Raw genomic sequence first — 15,061 nt, forward strand, 5'->3', positions numbered from 1 at the left:
CTATATACATTAAAATGACTGCCCCTTGGCAACGCCACACTAATTGTTTAATATGTATGCAGTAAAGAGAGCTATTAAATGTTTTTGATAAACCACACGCAGACTATCACTGAACATAAAATACAGAGAAGCTACTGAGAATATGTGCAATTTAGTAAACATTCTTATCTAATTGGCATTCTAAGTTGTAAAAAAACCTAAATGCCCTCTGAATAAATTAGATTCATCTGATCATTTATAAGGAAGGGTCTATAGACACCTATTTTAAGATTCAAAAAAAGTAAAATAACTCATAACTTCGAAGCTAAATATAGTTTTTTCTCCTTTGAAAAATGAAAAAGCAAAAATAAAAACTGCTATCCTTACTTATACCCCAAGTCAAGGATCTGTAAAGTACTGCATCAGAATTATAATAACTACTGGAAAAACTTACTGTAACTTCAACCTTATTACCATTGTAAGGGTAAAACTATGCTAGAGCCAAAGACTTCCAGTAACTAAATGCTCTTGGAAAGTGTCCAAGACATGTTATAGTAAATTTCCAACTTGTTTCATCTAAGATCAGGAAAAGCAAGTTATCTAAAGCACTGGATTAAGTTTAAACAGTCTCTAACTAGAAGTTATACCTCAAATAATCAGAAAAATCTTTAGTTATGTTGGGCCCTAAGACCTGTAAGGGTCAGGTGGGGAGACAGCTGCACGTAGGAATCTAAGTCACCTACTAATTAATATTATTTTGAGAAAAATGTCAATACCAATAGCTTCCATTTTGAGAGAAACAGATTTTGGCAGAATCTGTTAAAATAATGCTTTATAATGATGCTGAAAATCTCCATAGTTTCTATCATGTGGACAGCATATGGTGGTAGTTACTCCGGTTTCTAGTGTGAGCCACTGTTTAGCCTCCTGTTATCTATGGTTCAGATTCCTTTTTTACAGGCTGTATGTCTCACAAATATACACCAATTTCATATATAAACAAACATAATGGTGCTTTATGTGAGTGCATATGTAAATATAGCTATATGACACTCTAGACAAGCTGTGATTTCCACTCATAACAATTTTTTTTATAAATTAAAGTTCTACTAAATTGAGAAGCAAAACCCAGCAGTTAAAGAGAAAAATCCAGCCAAAAAGCAAAGGGAGCTACAAAATTAACTCTGAAAGCCAAAAAAAACTAAATAAAGCAGGTTCTCAAAACAAACAAACTCAACACATTTTCACTTGAGCACTTTCTAGTTTACCTATAAATGTTCACATTTTTAAAAGGCTGAGTGGTACACCAACTTTCATTTATGAAAAATGACACCCTAGGGTAAATTTCTAATTTCCAAGAGAAATACTTCAAGTTTAAAGATCTGCAGACAAAAATAATAGATGCAAGAGCTGCAAAGAAATGAACCAAAAAAGCAAACATGGTTTTACAAGAAACACGGAAGCTGTCTGCAACATTTAAAAGTGGATGGACTGAAAATAACATACAAAAGACCCCAAATGAACAAACTTAGTATAAGTATCCCCAATGTGTTCAACATCTACTGAAACAAGCAATGCCATTTCAACACATAGCACAAAAACAGCCATAAACTGGTTACCTCTATTTTTTAAAAATGATTAACTTACGAGATTTGTTGCAATATATTTTATAATTTACCAATACTATTAGTGATGCTTCAACTATGGATTTGTGCTAAGAAGAGTGAAATCTGTTCATACACCAGTGAAAATGAAGCCCCACCAAAGACATTCAACATAAAGCTGACCCCTAAAGGCTCCCTGATGCACATTTGCAACCACAGTATTCATGATATGCAATACACTAAACTAGCAACAGATTGGTTAAAAACAGTTTGGATTCTCAACTTCCCATAATACAGGCAACATTTTTAGAAGCAATCATATTCAAATAAATGTGTCTTTCACAGTTACGGGATGAAATTTTAAGCTGGACAGGCACCAATGCCCTGATTTTCTACTTTTTTCATAAACCATATGACTTCCACACGCTGACAATGTTTTATGTTTTAACCTGCAGTAAAGGCTTTACATCATTTTAATGATCAGTGCTTAAAATGCAACAGAATCACCTCCGCTAAATGCAAGGAATAGGTTTGGTTTACCTTTAGTGATTTCAACCAGACTACTAGTCAGAAAAAGTTTAATGAAAGCTTTTCCAGTAAGTAACTTTACATTTCCACGGAAGAAAACAAAAAGAAAATCTGAGGTAGGGAAGGTGGAAGATAATATTTTACCAACTCTTAAACATTTGAGTTTTTTATTTCTAAAATAAGTACTTAACATCTAAAAACTACATCTAAAAGGATATCTTTCAGCAAATGTATACTCTATTATATAATTATACAGGATTTTCCTCCAGTTTTGGCAAAGTAATATTTCAGGTTAAGATAGAAGATTAAAACAAAAAATTGTGGAAATCCTAGTCTGTAACAAATCAAAGGTTCAGCCTTGTATCAACATAGCCTAAATTTGAGATTTAAAAAACACAAGTTTTTTTTCTATTCAGGTCAATCTAAATATACATACTACCTCATATTTATAGTCAGCTTATCTGTGTGAATGATCAACTGCAGAAATTTCAAATCTAAGGTTATAAGACATACCATAAAACCACATACTATAACTATGTGACTTTTCAGTTTTTATGGAATCTGAGGTCCTTTACTCTTAGGTTCAAGAATTGATCAATTTGGAGCCAAATATGTAAATGCTTTGAAGTCTCAACAGTTAAAAGAGCAATTATGCCAATTCCTTTAGTCATGTAAAGGTCCATTACACACACACACACACACACACTCACACACATACACACCTGTCACAGAAGGGTTAGTGAAAATTTCAATTTTGGACTGAAAAAACTACAAAATATACGGTCTTAAATTCTCCTGGTGTAATGTTATTAAATATTAAAGACTGTGAGAAAAAAAGATGTTGCAATCCTCTTGCCTTTATAACTCTACTTTAAACTTGAGAAAAAAAAATCAGAATTCAAATATTCCAATTCACCTAGCTCTAACAACTTAGTTGTGCAATTTTAAAATCAGTTTAATGCAAAGCACTTCAATCCTGATGTGACAATTACCTGTGGCATAAATGCAAAATAAAAACAAATGCAAGTCCTCTTCATCTAATGATGCATTTTATAGCAAAACCACAAAAAGCACAATCATATTAGCACAAACTAAATAAACAGGCACAAGAGGCATCATGTCCATCCAGGAAAAGAAATGTAGCATGCCAAGAAAGAAAGGAAGGACTGAAACAACGAAGAAGGGAAGGAAGAAGGGAAGGAAGACAGAGGTTTCTATACCTGAAGGATCCGAGAGAAATGAACTAGTCACATCATTCTATCCTATTAGATACATAAGGGTTTCTTAAAGCTTCAGGGTAAAAAGCAGCAATCACTTTACCCCATTCAACTTTACACAGTATAGTATATTTCATGTCAACTGCCTTCCATCCTTCACTCACCCAATGCTTCCTCACTCTTCCATACGAGCTTTCAGACAAATCCGAAACAGAACAGGGTGGGGTAGAAGAAAAATACAAGCAGCGCTTTTCTGCTACTCCCCCCGCCCCCAAATAATTTCCAACAGTTTTTCCTACTACGAAAATAAGTCTCCCTATCTTAAGATACACAACAGTCATTCTATGTCCTTAGTAGGCACACAGAGACGCATACACATGTCAGCACTCCAGACCCCCACAGCACGCCCCCGAACCTTAAGTAATGTTTATTTCATTTAACGTGAAGACGACAAGATACATCTACCTACTGTTTCGGGGTGAGGGTGGGTGGAGGACTCCTTTCAAAGTAGCCCCAATAGTGTAACCAAAACACGGTTCCGGAATAAAATATTAAGAACACTTTTCCTTTCCCACCTATCTATGGACTTAAGGATGCAAAAATCCATCTCCAAACCACCTCATTTCTAAAATTCTTCAGCCCGGAGTTTGGGGTGGAGATTTGTCCAGGGGAGGGGGCGGAGGCGGGGAGAAGTGTGAGCCGGCAATGGGACACAAACGAGTTGCTAACCCCAGCTACCCCGCACCACGTCGCCAGCCCAGAGGTCCAGAACTCGGGACCTCACGCACGCTTCTCTGCCCAGGCCCAGTTAAAAGCTATGACTCCAGCTATCTAACTTCGTATCTACAGACGTTTATTCGTTACTAACACATCACACAAGTACACGTCACACAGTTTAAAACACACTTATAAACCCCAAACAAATCCACACACCTCAAATTCACCTCGCAGTTTCCCAAACTCCAAACAGGAGACCCCACCTCCAGGATTCAAACCTTCCGCCCACAGCGGAGGAAACCAGGAGAAAAGAGTTGGGGAGCAGCCGACGCCTTTCAATTATCGCCCCCCACAAACTGCCCCACCCCACACCCTGCGTTCGGGTTACCCACTCGGAAGCCCCGTTTCCTCCCTCTTCTCAATCGGGCCGCTTAAGGGACCCATCCCCAGCCCACTCACTTTCTCCCCAAAACCCCTCAAAAAAACAAAAAAAGTGAAGAGAAAGAAGTGAGGAAAGAGACTTGAGGTAGTCCGGCTTCAAAACCGCTCGACTCACCTCAGAATCCTTGCTGAGTTCTCTCCGCCCGGCACAGCCCCCTCCCCAACGTCCCAGTACGAAAGGCTGAGGCAGGGAGGAGGGGAAAGCGGGAGGGGGAGGGGTGTCTTCCGCGTGGGGCACCAGTCGGGAGGGGACTGGGGAGGGGTTGAGGCCGGCACAGGAAGACGAGAAGGGGGAGGGGAGGCCCCTATCTCCCAGTCTCCCCCTGAAAACCTCCCTTGTCTCAATCACATCAGACTGACTGTCTTTGTCTGGCTGACAACCGCCATATTGATATCAACAGCCCCGCTCCCACCTGCTGCAGCCAGGCGGCCCTGGGAGTTGTAGTTCCTGCCTCCCTTGAGTAAAAGCTCGGAACTTGGCATCCAGAGGCCCCAGGGAACTACAGATCCCGGCAAGTCCCGCGCCCATCTGCCTTCCCACAGGGAGGAGGGGAAAGGGGCGGCCAGAGCCATGGGGACTACACATCCCAGAATACCATGGGTCCCAGGCCGGGCTAGGGCGCATGATATCATGCTGGGGTGCAGAGGGAGGATGAATTGGCGGCGGGGATGAATTTGAGCTGACCAAGGGAGGTGTTGGAGAGGAATGGGACGAAAAAGAAAGATGACCACAGTTCCCATGATGCACGGAGAGAGGACTACATTTCCCATCATGCCCCGGGAAGGGGGCGTAGAGAAAAAGAACTGCATGTCCCGCGATGCTCTCGGCGGGCTAGTGGCAGAGATTGAACCGGAAGACGCTTTCTGCGTTTGAGAAGTGGAGTGTCTGGTACTGAGCAACCAAAAGTCCAATATGAAACTGGTGAGTCTCCGCTCCTAGGTCAGAGGGCAAAGGTGATGCCATATCCTTTTGGACTTCGTCGTTTCCACTTTGGGAAGGGAGGTAGACAGTGGGGTGGACCAAGGAAAACTGCTGTGTTGAGGAGGTTTGAATCTTACTCCCCCCACTCTTCACCCCCAGCTACCGGGAGATCTTATCCATCCATTGGCGGGTCCCTTTGGTTAAAGACGTTCACTCTGTCGCATTTCTTCTCCTACAAACTAAAGTTGGGCTTTACGAGCCAGGGTGGTTTTGTGTCTCAGCTGCCACGTGAGTGTTGTAATAGGTTAACTTCTTTCATGCTGCTTACACTTGATTAGCGTTTTTCCCACCGTTCACGTGGCTTTGGTTAGATATGAGTAGAGTAGAAAATACTGAGCAGAGGGTAATCACTTATTAAATTTTGTGTTATAGACTTTTAACTGCCCTAGGAATTCAGAGAGGGACAAAGTCAGGGTGTGATCTTGGAAGATTTAAGTCTTAAATCCTGTCACAGTGTTCTGAGAGGAAGTATTAAGGCATTCCAACCTAGGGACTGCATGAGCCAAGGTTAGACGGAACATGCCGGTATATCTGGAGAAGTCTTTGTATCACAAAACCCAAATACTTGGCATACAGAAAAGCTTCCAAGACCTTTATTTTGGGCCATTTTACTCGTATTGTGTAATCTACCTAGTTTATTCCATACCTGTATGGAATTAATAGCATAATTCGGTGTGAGATACTGTTTGTCAACCTTCTAAAATTCCTGTTCCTGCAGCCAAGTATTGTCAAGCTTTACTTTCTGTGATTTTTATACAAAAACAAAATGTTTGTTTTCCTATTTGAACATACTTTCCAAAGCGTGTGTGCCCGTATGCGCGCACCCACGCACACATACTATAGACATATACTCTGTGAAGTGTCAGTTGTTTTCTGAAAAGAAGTCACAGAAAGTATTAAAGTAGATTTAACTTCAAAACTGCTTCCATTTCAAGCTGTTTATGTAGGGAGAAGGGTACAGATCAGTAAATCTTGACTGTTAATTTGTTCCTGGGTCAGCGTGTAAAACATGTAAGAATGCAGAATTGAAGGTCACTGCCTTGCCCTAAAGAAATATGTAATTTAATGAAGAAGACAGAAAAGAGGCAAAATTATAATGCATTATGATCATGGTAAAAGAAGAGCGTGTTCAGGGTTTGGGGAATTGAAAGGATAATGGGGTGGGAGAGAGGAGGGAGTTAGACAAGACTCAAACTGATAGGAAAAATGAGTAGGCCTTCCATGAAGAGGGCTCGGGTTACAGGTGCAAAGAAATTGCACTTAAGTGGTTGGAACACAGACCATGTGTCCTCAATAAAGGATAAATCACATTTGGTGTGCTTACTGAGAAGGCATGCAAATGTGAAACAATTTTTTCCATAAAAACTCATTTGAGTATCGGAGAGCCAAGTTTACATAAACTTTGGTTTGCTCATAATATCCTCCTGCTTAATTTATTTACAAATGTGAAAACATGGGAAAAAAGTAACTTATTTTTTCCTTTAAGAACCAAAATATGCCTGGGGCAAAAATAAATAAAGATTAAAAATTTTTTTAATGTTTTTTAATGTAATTTTTTAATCTTTGAGAGAGACAGAGTGCGAGCAGGGAAGGGCCAGAGGAAGAGGGAGACACAGAATCCCAAGCAGGCTCCGGGCTCCAGGCTCTGAGCTGTCAGCACACAGCCGGACTCGGGGCTCTAACTCGCGAACCGCTAGATCATGACCCGAACCGAAGTCAGATGCCCAACCCACTAAGCCACCCAGGCGCCCCTAAATAAATTTTTTTTGTTAAGAACCAAAATGTGCCTCAAAGGAAGAGAAAGTGTTCTATCTATAGTCCCTCCCGCTTTACTTTCAATCCATGTGTTACATATTAAAACTCATTTGGTGGTTAGAAGATCTTTAATGTGGAATTACTGTCAACATAGCAAAGTGGTTTCAAAACCATTGACTAAACCATTGACACTCACTAAGACTTCTTTTGTGGGTCATGCCTCCCATAAAGTTGAAATAAATCATCTGATGGCCTAAAATTTTTAACTTTGTGCACTGCTTCAGGAATAATGTGATAATAAGTCATGTTTTACATTTATATCATGAAACACAGAAATATATTTTATTGAGCACATTCATGTTTTTGAGATTATGACTTCCCAAAATACCCTCCCCATGCACAATCTGACCATATCTTGTTGATTCTCCGTCTGTTCTTGAACAAGTCTGTTTCTCTCCAGTCCCACTAATACTGCTTTTGTAGTGGCTCTTTTCACTTGACACTTGGAATTCAACAATACCTTCTAACTGATCTCCCTGCATTCAATCTTTATTTTTCTTTTATCTTCTTCAAATGTTTATTTTTGAGAAAGAGAGAGACAGAGACAGAGAATCCCAAGCAGGCTCCACACTGTCAGCGCAGTGGCTGACACTCGAACCCACAAACCCTGAGATCATGACCTGAGCTGAAATCAAGAGTTGGACACAACCAATTGAGCCACCCACGTGCCCAGTCCCTGCATTCAATCTTAACTCCATCCAGTCTGTTCTTTACTCTGCATCCCAGAAGTTATTTTAAATTGCAGAGTTCCATGGGGAGCTTGGGTGGCTCAGTCGGTTGGGTGTCCGACTTCAGCTCAGGTCACGATCTCACGGTCCATGAGTTCGAGCCCCGCGTCAGGCTCTGGGCTGATGGCTCAGAGCCTGGAGCCTGCTTCCGATTCTGTGTCTCCCTCTCTCTCTGCCCCTCCCCCATTCGTGCTCTGTGTCTCTCTGTCTCAAAAATAAATAAACGTTAAAAATTTTTTTTTTTTTTTTTTTAAATTGCAGAGTTCCATAAAACCCCTCAGTAGCTTCCTTTGCCCTTAGGATAAGGTCTTATAATTCTTAATTTGGCTTACTTGGTCCTGCAAAATATGACCCTGCCTACCTTTTCAGGCTTCTGTCTAGCCCTCATCTCCCTTGCTGTCCGGTTTCAATTGTATTGCACATCTTCCGGGTCCTTCAGCTCACCATTGTCTCTGGGACTTTAAATGTGTTGCATCACCTACAACACTTTTTTGCTTGCCCACTTTCTTCATATAGGTCAGGTCTTGGTTGAGCACTTCTTCAAGGATTCCTTGAATTGGGCACCCCTGTTATATCCTTCCATGGCACATGTTCTTTTTGTGGCAGTTGTTGGTTTTATGTCTGTCCTCCCTCATATATTCCCATGGCCTGACACATAGTATGATGCCACTGAATAGTTGAATAATTTCTGAAAGATTGTCAAGATCTGTGACTGTTGATAAGAAAAGATTAAGGAGTGTTTAAGCAGCAATTTTCTGTGTGCTGGGCACTTGCTGTTTGGTGTCCCACTTACTCCTTTGATCTAGGTGATAGTATTCCCATTTTACAGATAAAAAGTCTGAGCCTCAGGGAAGTGAAGTGGCTCAAAGTTACACAGATGAAAAAGTGGTAGAACCAAGATTCCTTCCTCAAGAGTCTGTTGTCTAATGAAAGCAGGGATTCCAGCACCTTTCACAATGCGTGGCATATGTTAGGTGATCTCTTGATAAAAGGAAGCCAGAGTGCATTTTAAGCTTATTTATTTTGAGAGAGCACGCGAGCAAGTGATAGGAAGAGAGAGAATCCCTGCACTAACAGCACAGAGCCTGACGTGGGGCTCGATCTTAACAGCTGTGAGATCATGACCTGAGCCAAAATCAAGAGTCTGATGCTTAACGTACTGAGCCACCCAGGTGCCCCTGAAGGCTGTTTTTAAAATTAGCTTTAAATGTGATTAAGTTAAGATCTTTGAAAAAGATTACAGGTAAAGAAATCAAAGTTAGGAAACTTCCTTGATAATATAAAGGGCTCCATATCAGATCATACCGATGAGGTTGCGTGCTCAGGTTAGTTTTTATACTGCTCAGTTTAGCCTCTGTAATACCATTTATAGTTCTCTTAACTTTACACATCACTCTCTTGGTGGCTTTTCACACACCCAAGGGAAGACCATGGATATCATTATAAAGTAATCCTTGGATATCTCCTCCCTAGAGAGATACTAACTCAAAAGGATCTTAATGACTGTCTACAATATCATGCAGTATTCAGGTGGCTTTATTTAACTGAAAAAATTTTATTGGCACCTTCAGTTAACCAGAATCATTTTTAAAGAACTGGAAAATTGGAAGTGTATCCTCTAAATCAGGATATTTTACAGCATGTTCTGTTATTAGTATTAACTGAGCATAATTAGCTATGCCCCAATGGCCAATTCAGCAAAGGATAGAAACTGGAATTCATTACGGTCCTTAACAAGAACCTTGTGGAACAAAAAAATACTGAATACGTTGACAAATTGAGTTTGGAACATCATATCCAGGAATTTAGTCATTCAAATAGATGAAGATTAAAGTGAATGAATAAAAGAAGCAGTGTGCAAGAATGCAGCATGTGTCATACTTTTTTTTTTTTTTTTAACGTTTATTTATTTTTGAGACAGGGAGAGACAGAGCATGAACGGGGGAGGGTCAGAAAGAGGGAGACACAGAATCTGAAACAGGCTCCAGGCTCTGAGCTGTCAGCACAGAGCCCGAAGCGGGGCTCGAACTCACAGACCGTGGGATTATAACCCGAGCCGAAGTCGGCCGCTTAACCGACTGAGCCACCCAGGCGCCCCTGTCATACTTTCTATAGATAGTTCCAGACATGGAGAGAATCTTCTAGTTGATTAAGTCAACAAAGATTTATTATGCAACCACAGTATACTGGCATTCAAAGTTTTAATACTTTCCATTTTAATTTTTACGTTTGACCCCAAAGATTGATGACAGGGAATTATTGGGATTTTGCTGAGGCACAAATTTGAATGTGACTTTAAGATTAGTGATAATCCTTAGTGAATGAATGAGCCTGATTACCTCAGAGTCCGTGGCTTTCTGTAGTTATTGTTGCTGTCTTGTTCAAGTTCTGAAAGGAAGGTTACTTATTTATTTTTTAAAATTTTTTAATGTTTGCTTATTTTTGAGACAGAGACAGAGCATGAACGGGGGAGGGTCAGAGAGAGAGGGAGACACAGAATCTGAAGTAGGCTTCAGGCTCTGAGCTGTCAGCACAGAGCCCGATGCGGGGCTCGAACTCACAGACTGTGAGATCATGACCTGGGCCGAAGTCAGAAGCTCAACCAACTGAGCCACCAGGCGCCCCTGAAAGGAAGGTTATTTAAATGCTTGTTATGCTATACTTTTTTAATTTGATGGAGGAAATTGTATGCTATAGTTGTATTTACAAATTAAAAAATTCAAGAAGGCCAGGAGATGTTCTTCAGTGATCTAGTCTCCTTTATACAAAGTGCTGTTTCATTTGGGGGAAGGCTCAAACTTTTCACTCACCATTTCTCCTAGGAAAACAGATGGAGCAGAGAAATGGATTCATGGACTGTTCCCTGTGGAGGACAGATAAAATACCAACTGGAATTGTAGATGGTCTACAAGATCTTTACTTGAAAGGGGCAAATTCTACCACAAAGTCAATGTAACAAATTATTAGGATGGGTGTGGTTAATCCTTACTTGGATCTGAGAGTGATATTTTATTTCTCCAGTTTACAGAATTGCAGAATCCTTTAGGCTTCTTAGAACTTGGGTGAAGAATAGAAAATCTCTTGCTATAAATTACCAACATTCACAATTTTACCAGTGCTTATTAATTCACCTATTTCAGATTGATTGTTAAAATGTCAACCTGATTTCACTCTTTTCTATTTCTTTTTGCTGGTTGATTAGAGTGCCCTCGTGTGTCTTTTTGATGTAATATCATTTTGAGCTTCAGAAAGGTCATGTTTTATCACCACCTTGGTATTTGGTATGATAGGTGTTTTTCCTTTCTTTCCTCAAACTGAAAAGCAATGTGTAACATAAGGCCAAGTCACATACTTTGTTCAGCAGTGCTGTGAGATAAAAACAGATATTTTACTTTCGGACATTTCAAAGTCATAATTATTACTGTGAATAAATCTTTTATACTTAATGCAAAAAAAAAAAAGTGTACCAATCATAGATTTTTTTCAGTAATGATAGTTGAAAATAATGGTTGAATTGAAATAGTTATATTGGCTCTCAATGTAAGCATGACATCATTAGTGTTGCATATAACTGCAGTAGTACATCTGTTTTGTGACTGGTTTGCTTTGAGCACTCAAATCCTGCTATCATTGTCTCTGATGATCAGTAGAGTGTACTTGGCAGACAAAGGCCAGGAGTGTAGCATGGCCTGAAAATCAGTAAAATACAGTATTCCAAATGGAAAATTTGCTCCTGGCGTGCTAAATACCAACTGAGGTCCAGGCACAAACTACCCCTCAGATCTCCATTATGATTCATTTATTCATTCAACAAATATTCCTGAACACCTTCCTCCTCTGTGCTAGGCATTGCTCAAGGTACGGGGTATATTGCAGTGAACAAAACAGATTTACTCCCTGCCTTTATGAAAGGTAATGTCTAGTGGGCTTACTGGTGCAATTCAAACAATATTACGGTGAACTTCCTGATGTGGAGATGTCATTGGGCACTGGCTCAAGCATTTTTTTAATGTAATGGCCAAACAATGCATTTAATTGTACCCAAGAACATTCCTTCTTAAAATTTTAACAATTATGGCCAACTTGCCTGCTAGTTTACCATTGTACCAGTAGCGTATGAGAATGCATTAACTCCCCCTTGCCAACAATGCCATCTGTTTCTTTACTCTTACTATGTGTCTTCCTAATGCAACTTCCTTTCATCAATCCACACGCCCTCTTGTCTCTTAGACTTCAGCCATATTTAGTAAAACGTCCTTACAGTAATGATGTATGGATGTGGGAAAATGTACTGGAAAGGGGAACACGTTTCTTCAGATAAAACAGTGGTGTCATGAAAGTCTTTAAAAGGAATTTTTTAAAGAATTTTTGGTGTTGCTTTGAAAATGCTGATGCGCATGGGTGTAGTAATTAAGATGGCAGTATTTTGGGATCAAATGGGCTGGAAAGGCAACCAGACCAGGTGTGTGTAAATGACAGATGAGATCCCCCATCATCCCCAGAAAAGGAATAACCTGTGAGATGAAGCTAGAACTTGATGTATCAGGAAGGGCTAAGAAAAAGGGCCAGAATTTTCAGAGATTAAGAAAAAAGGCAACGCTGCAAACCAAAAGGATGAAGGGAAATAAGAAACACTGTAAGAAGAAAAGAGTCAGTTTGAAAACCCCAAGACACTCAGTGATCAAGTCTAAGAACTATGTGGTGGGAACTTTACTGTGAGAAAAACAGGAAGTTTCAATTGTCCCTGATTGACCATATATCTGAAGGAAATGCCTGTAAGGTCTAAAACATTTAAATTTATTGAATGCACAACTGAATGAACTTTAGCTCTCTCAAGGATATATAATCAGATAGATGATATTCAAGAAAGTGTTTCTTTTAATAGAAGTTGCAAAACGAACACCCTTTTTGCCCTTAAGGTACAGTTTATTTTTCATCATTCATGTTTATGAAAGAGTGGGAGGAGGTGAATAATAAAAGGTCTTGCATAATCCATTCCTCAGATTTATGGCCCAAGCAGAGATTCTCTTTTCCGAAATACAATATTTTTGCATTTTTTTAAATTTCAGTGAAATAGAGGAAGGCATAATTAGATGTTCTAATTTAGTAAGTCTTCCTTCCCATATGTTTTTCCAACATGTGGAAATAGGAGTAAACAAGCAGTAGTGTTAATAAGGTAGAGGAGGGGCACCTGGGTGGCTCAGTCAGTTAAGCAGCTGACTTCAGCTCTGGTCATGATCTCTCACTTTGTGGGTTTGAGCCCCGCATCAGGCTCTGTGCTGACAGCTAAGAGCCTGGAGCCTGCTTCAGATTCTGTGTCTCCCTCCCTCTCTGCCACTCCCCAACTTGCGCTCTCTCTTTCTTTCTCTCAAAAAATGAATAAACATTTACAAATTTTTTTAGTAATGTAGATATTATAACCCCTACCCTTTTTTTTTTTTTTTTACATTTTTAAAGCAATTTTATTGAGGTATAATTTACATACCACAGAATTCATGCATTTAAAGGGTACTATGTAGTAACTTTTAGTAAACTTACAGAAATATGCAATAGTCGCCAAAATCCACTTTTAGAATATTTCTGTCACTCCAAAAAGATCCCTTGTGCCCATTAGCAGTCAATCCCCATTACTATCTCCAGGCTCAGACAATCACTTATCTACTTTCTGTCTTGTAGATTTGCCCTTTCTTGTCATTTCATATAAATTGACTCCTACAGTATGCAGTCTTTTGTGTCTGACTTCTTTCACTTAGCATAATGTTTTTGAGGTTCACCCATGTTGTAGCATATGTTGCTCAATAATATTCCACTATATGAGTATGCCACATTTTGTTTATCCATGAACCATTTGATAGACATTTGGATTGTTTTCACTTTGGGGCTATTATGTGTGGAGAGTTTTCATTTCTAATATCTCCATATTTTCATTTCTTTTTCTTGCATGATTGCACTGGCTAGAACCTCCAGTAAATATTGAATAGAAGCAGTGTGAGCAGACATCCCTGCCAATCTTTTCCCAGTTCCCCGTCTGAAGGGGAAGGGATTTAGTCTTTACTGGATTAGATATGAGCTTTGGTTTTTTTGTAGATCAGGTTGAGGGTGTTCCCTTCTATCCTTAGTTTATGGAGCATTTTTATCATGAATGGGTCTTGGATTTTACCAAATGCTTTTTCTTTACATGTCAAGAGGATTGTATGGTTTTTGTCCTTTATTATTATGGTGTGTTACCTTGATTGAATGTTGAATATTAAGTCAGTCTTTCATTCTAGGTATAATTCCCATTTGGTCGTGATGTATAATCCTTTAAACATATTAATGGAATTGGTTTGCTAGTATTTTCTTGAGGATTTTTGCATGTATATTCACAAAAGATATTCTGTAGTTTTCTTTCTTTTTTCTTTTCTTTTCTTTTTTGCTTTTAATACATGTTTATTTTTGAGAGAGTGAGCAGGGAAGGGACAGAGGATCCAAAGCGGGCTCTGTGCTGACAGCAGTGAGCCCAATGTGGGACTCAAACTCACAGTGAGATCATGACCTGAGCTGAAGTTAGGTGCTCAACTGACTGAGCCACCCAGGTGCCCCTGTTCGGTAGTTTTCTTATGAGATCTTTGGTTTTGGTATCAGAGTAATATTGTTCTCATAGAGTGAGTTAGGAAATGTTCCCTTCTCTGTATTCTAGAAGAATGCTCAAAGAATTGATACCATTTATTTAAATGTTTGATAGAATTCATCAATGAAGTCATTTGGGCTTTTCTTTATGGACAGATTTTTAATTGACTGATTCACTTTCTTTACTTGCTATATAGGTCTCCAGATTTTCTCTTTGTGTGTTACGGTTTTTAGAAATTATAGTCAAATATACACAACAAAAGATTAACTGTTTTAACCATTTTTAAGCATACAGTTCAGCTGCATTAAGTACATTCACATTGTTGTGTGACCATCACCGTTGATCTCCAGACATCACTTAACATAATATCTTCAAGGTTTGTCCATGTTGTGGCATGTGTCAGAATTTTCTTCCTTTTCAAGGCTGAATACTCCATCAAC

At 39.5% G+C, this 15,061-nt stretch overlaps 2 protein-coding genes across 8 annotated transcripts in view; one reads left to right on the plus strand and one right to left on the minus strand.

The window, feature by feature from the left end:
- Window positions 1-4,897, minus strand: part of HMBOX1 (homeobox containing 1) — a 204,606-nt gene extending 199,709 nt beyond the window's left edge. For 3 of the 6 annotated variants that reach the window (XM_049632366.1, XM_049632365.1, XM_049632362.1), the window contains exon 1: window positions 4,602-4,897. The gene's annotated coding sequence lies outside the window, so the exon portion shown is untranslated. The remainder of the gene's footprint in view (window positions 1-4,601) is intronic. The other 3 variants (XM_049632369.1, XM_049632368.1, XM_049632367.1) reach the window with 1 other exon arrangement.
- A 399-nt stretch (window positions 4,898-5,296) lies between these two features.
- Window positions 5,297-15,061, plus strand: part of INTS9 (integrator complex subunit 9) — a 102,447-nt gene continuing 92,682 nt past the window's right edge. The window contains exon 1 of one of the 2 annotated variants that reach the window (XM_049632360.1): window positions 5,297-5,408. In XM_049632360.1, the coding sequence (XP_049488317.1) occupies window positions 5,400-5,408 (9 nt within the window). In that variant the 5' untranslated portion in view covers window positions 5,297-5,399. The other variant, XM_049632361.1, reaches the window with a different exon arrangement.

The sequence above is a fragment of the Panthera uncia genome, chromosome B1 (genome assembly GCF_023721935.1).
Source record: "Panthera uncia isolate 11264 chromosome B1, Puncia_PCG_1.0, whole genome shotgun sequence".
Taxonomy (NCBI): Eukaryota; Metazoa; Chordata; class Mammalia; order Carnivora; family Felidae; genus Panthera; species Panthera uncia.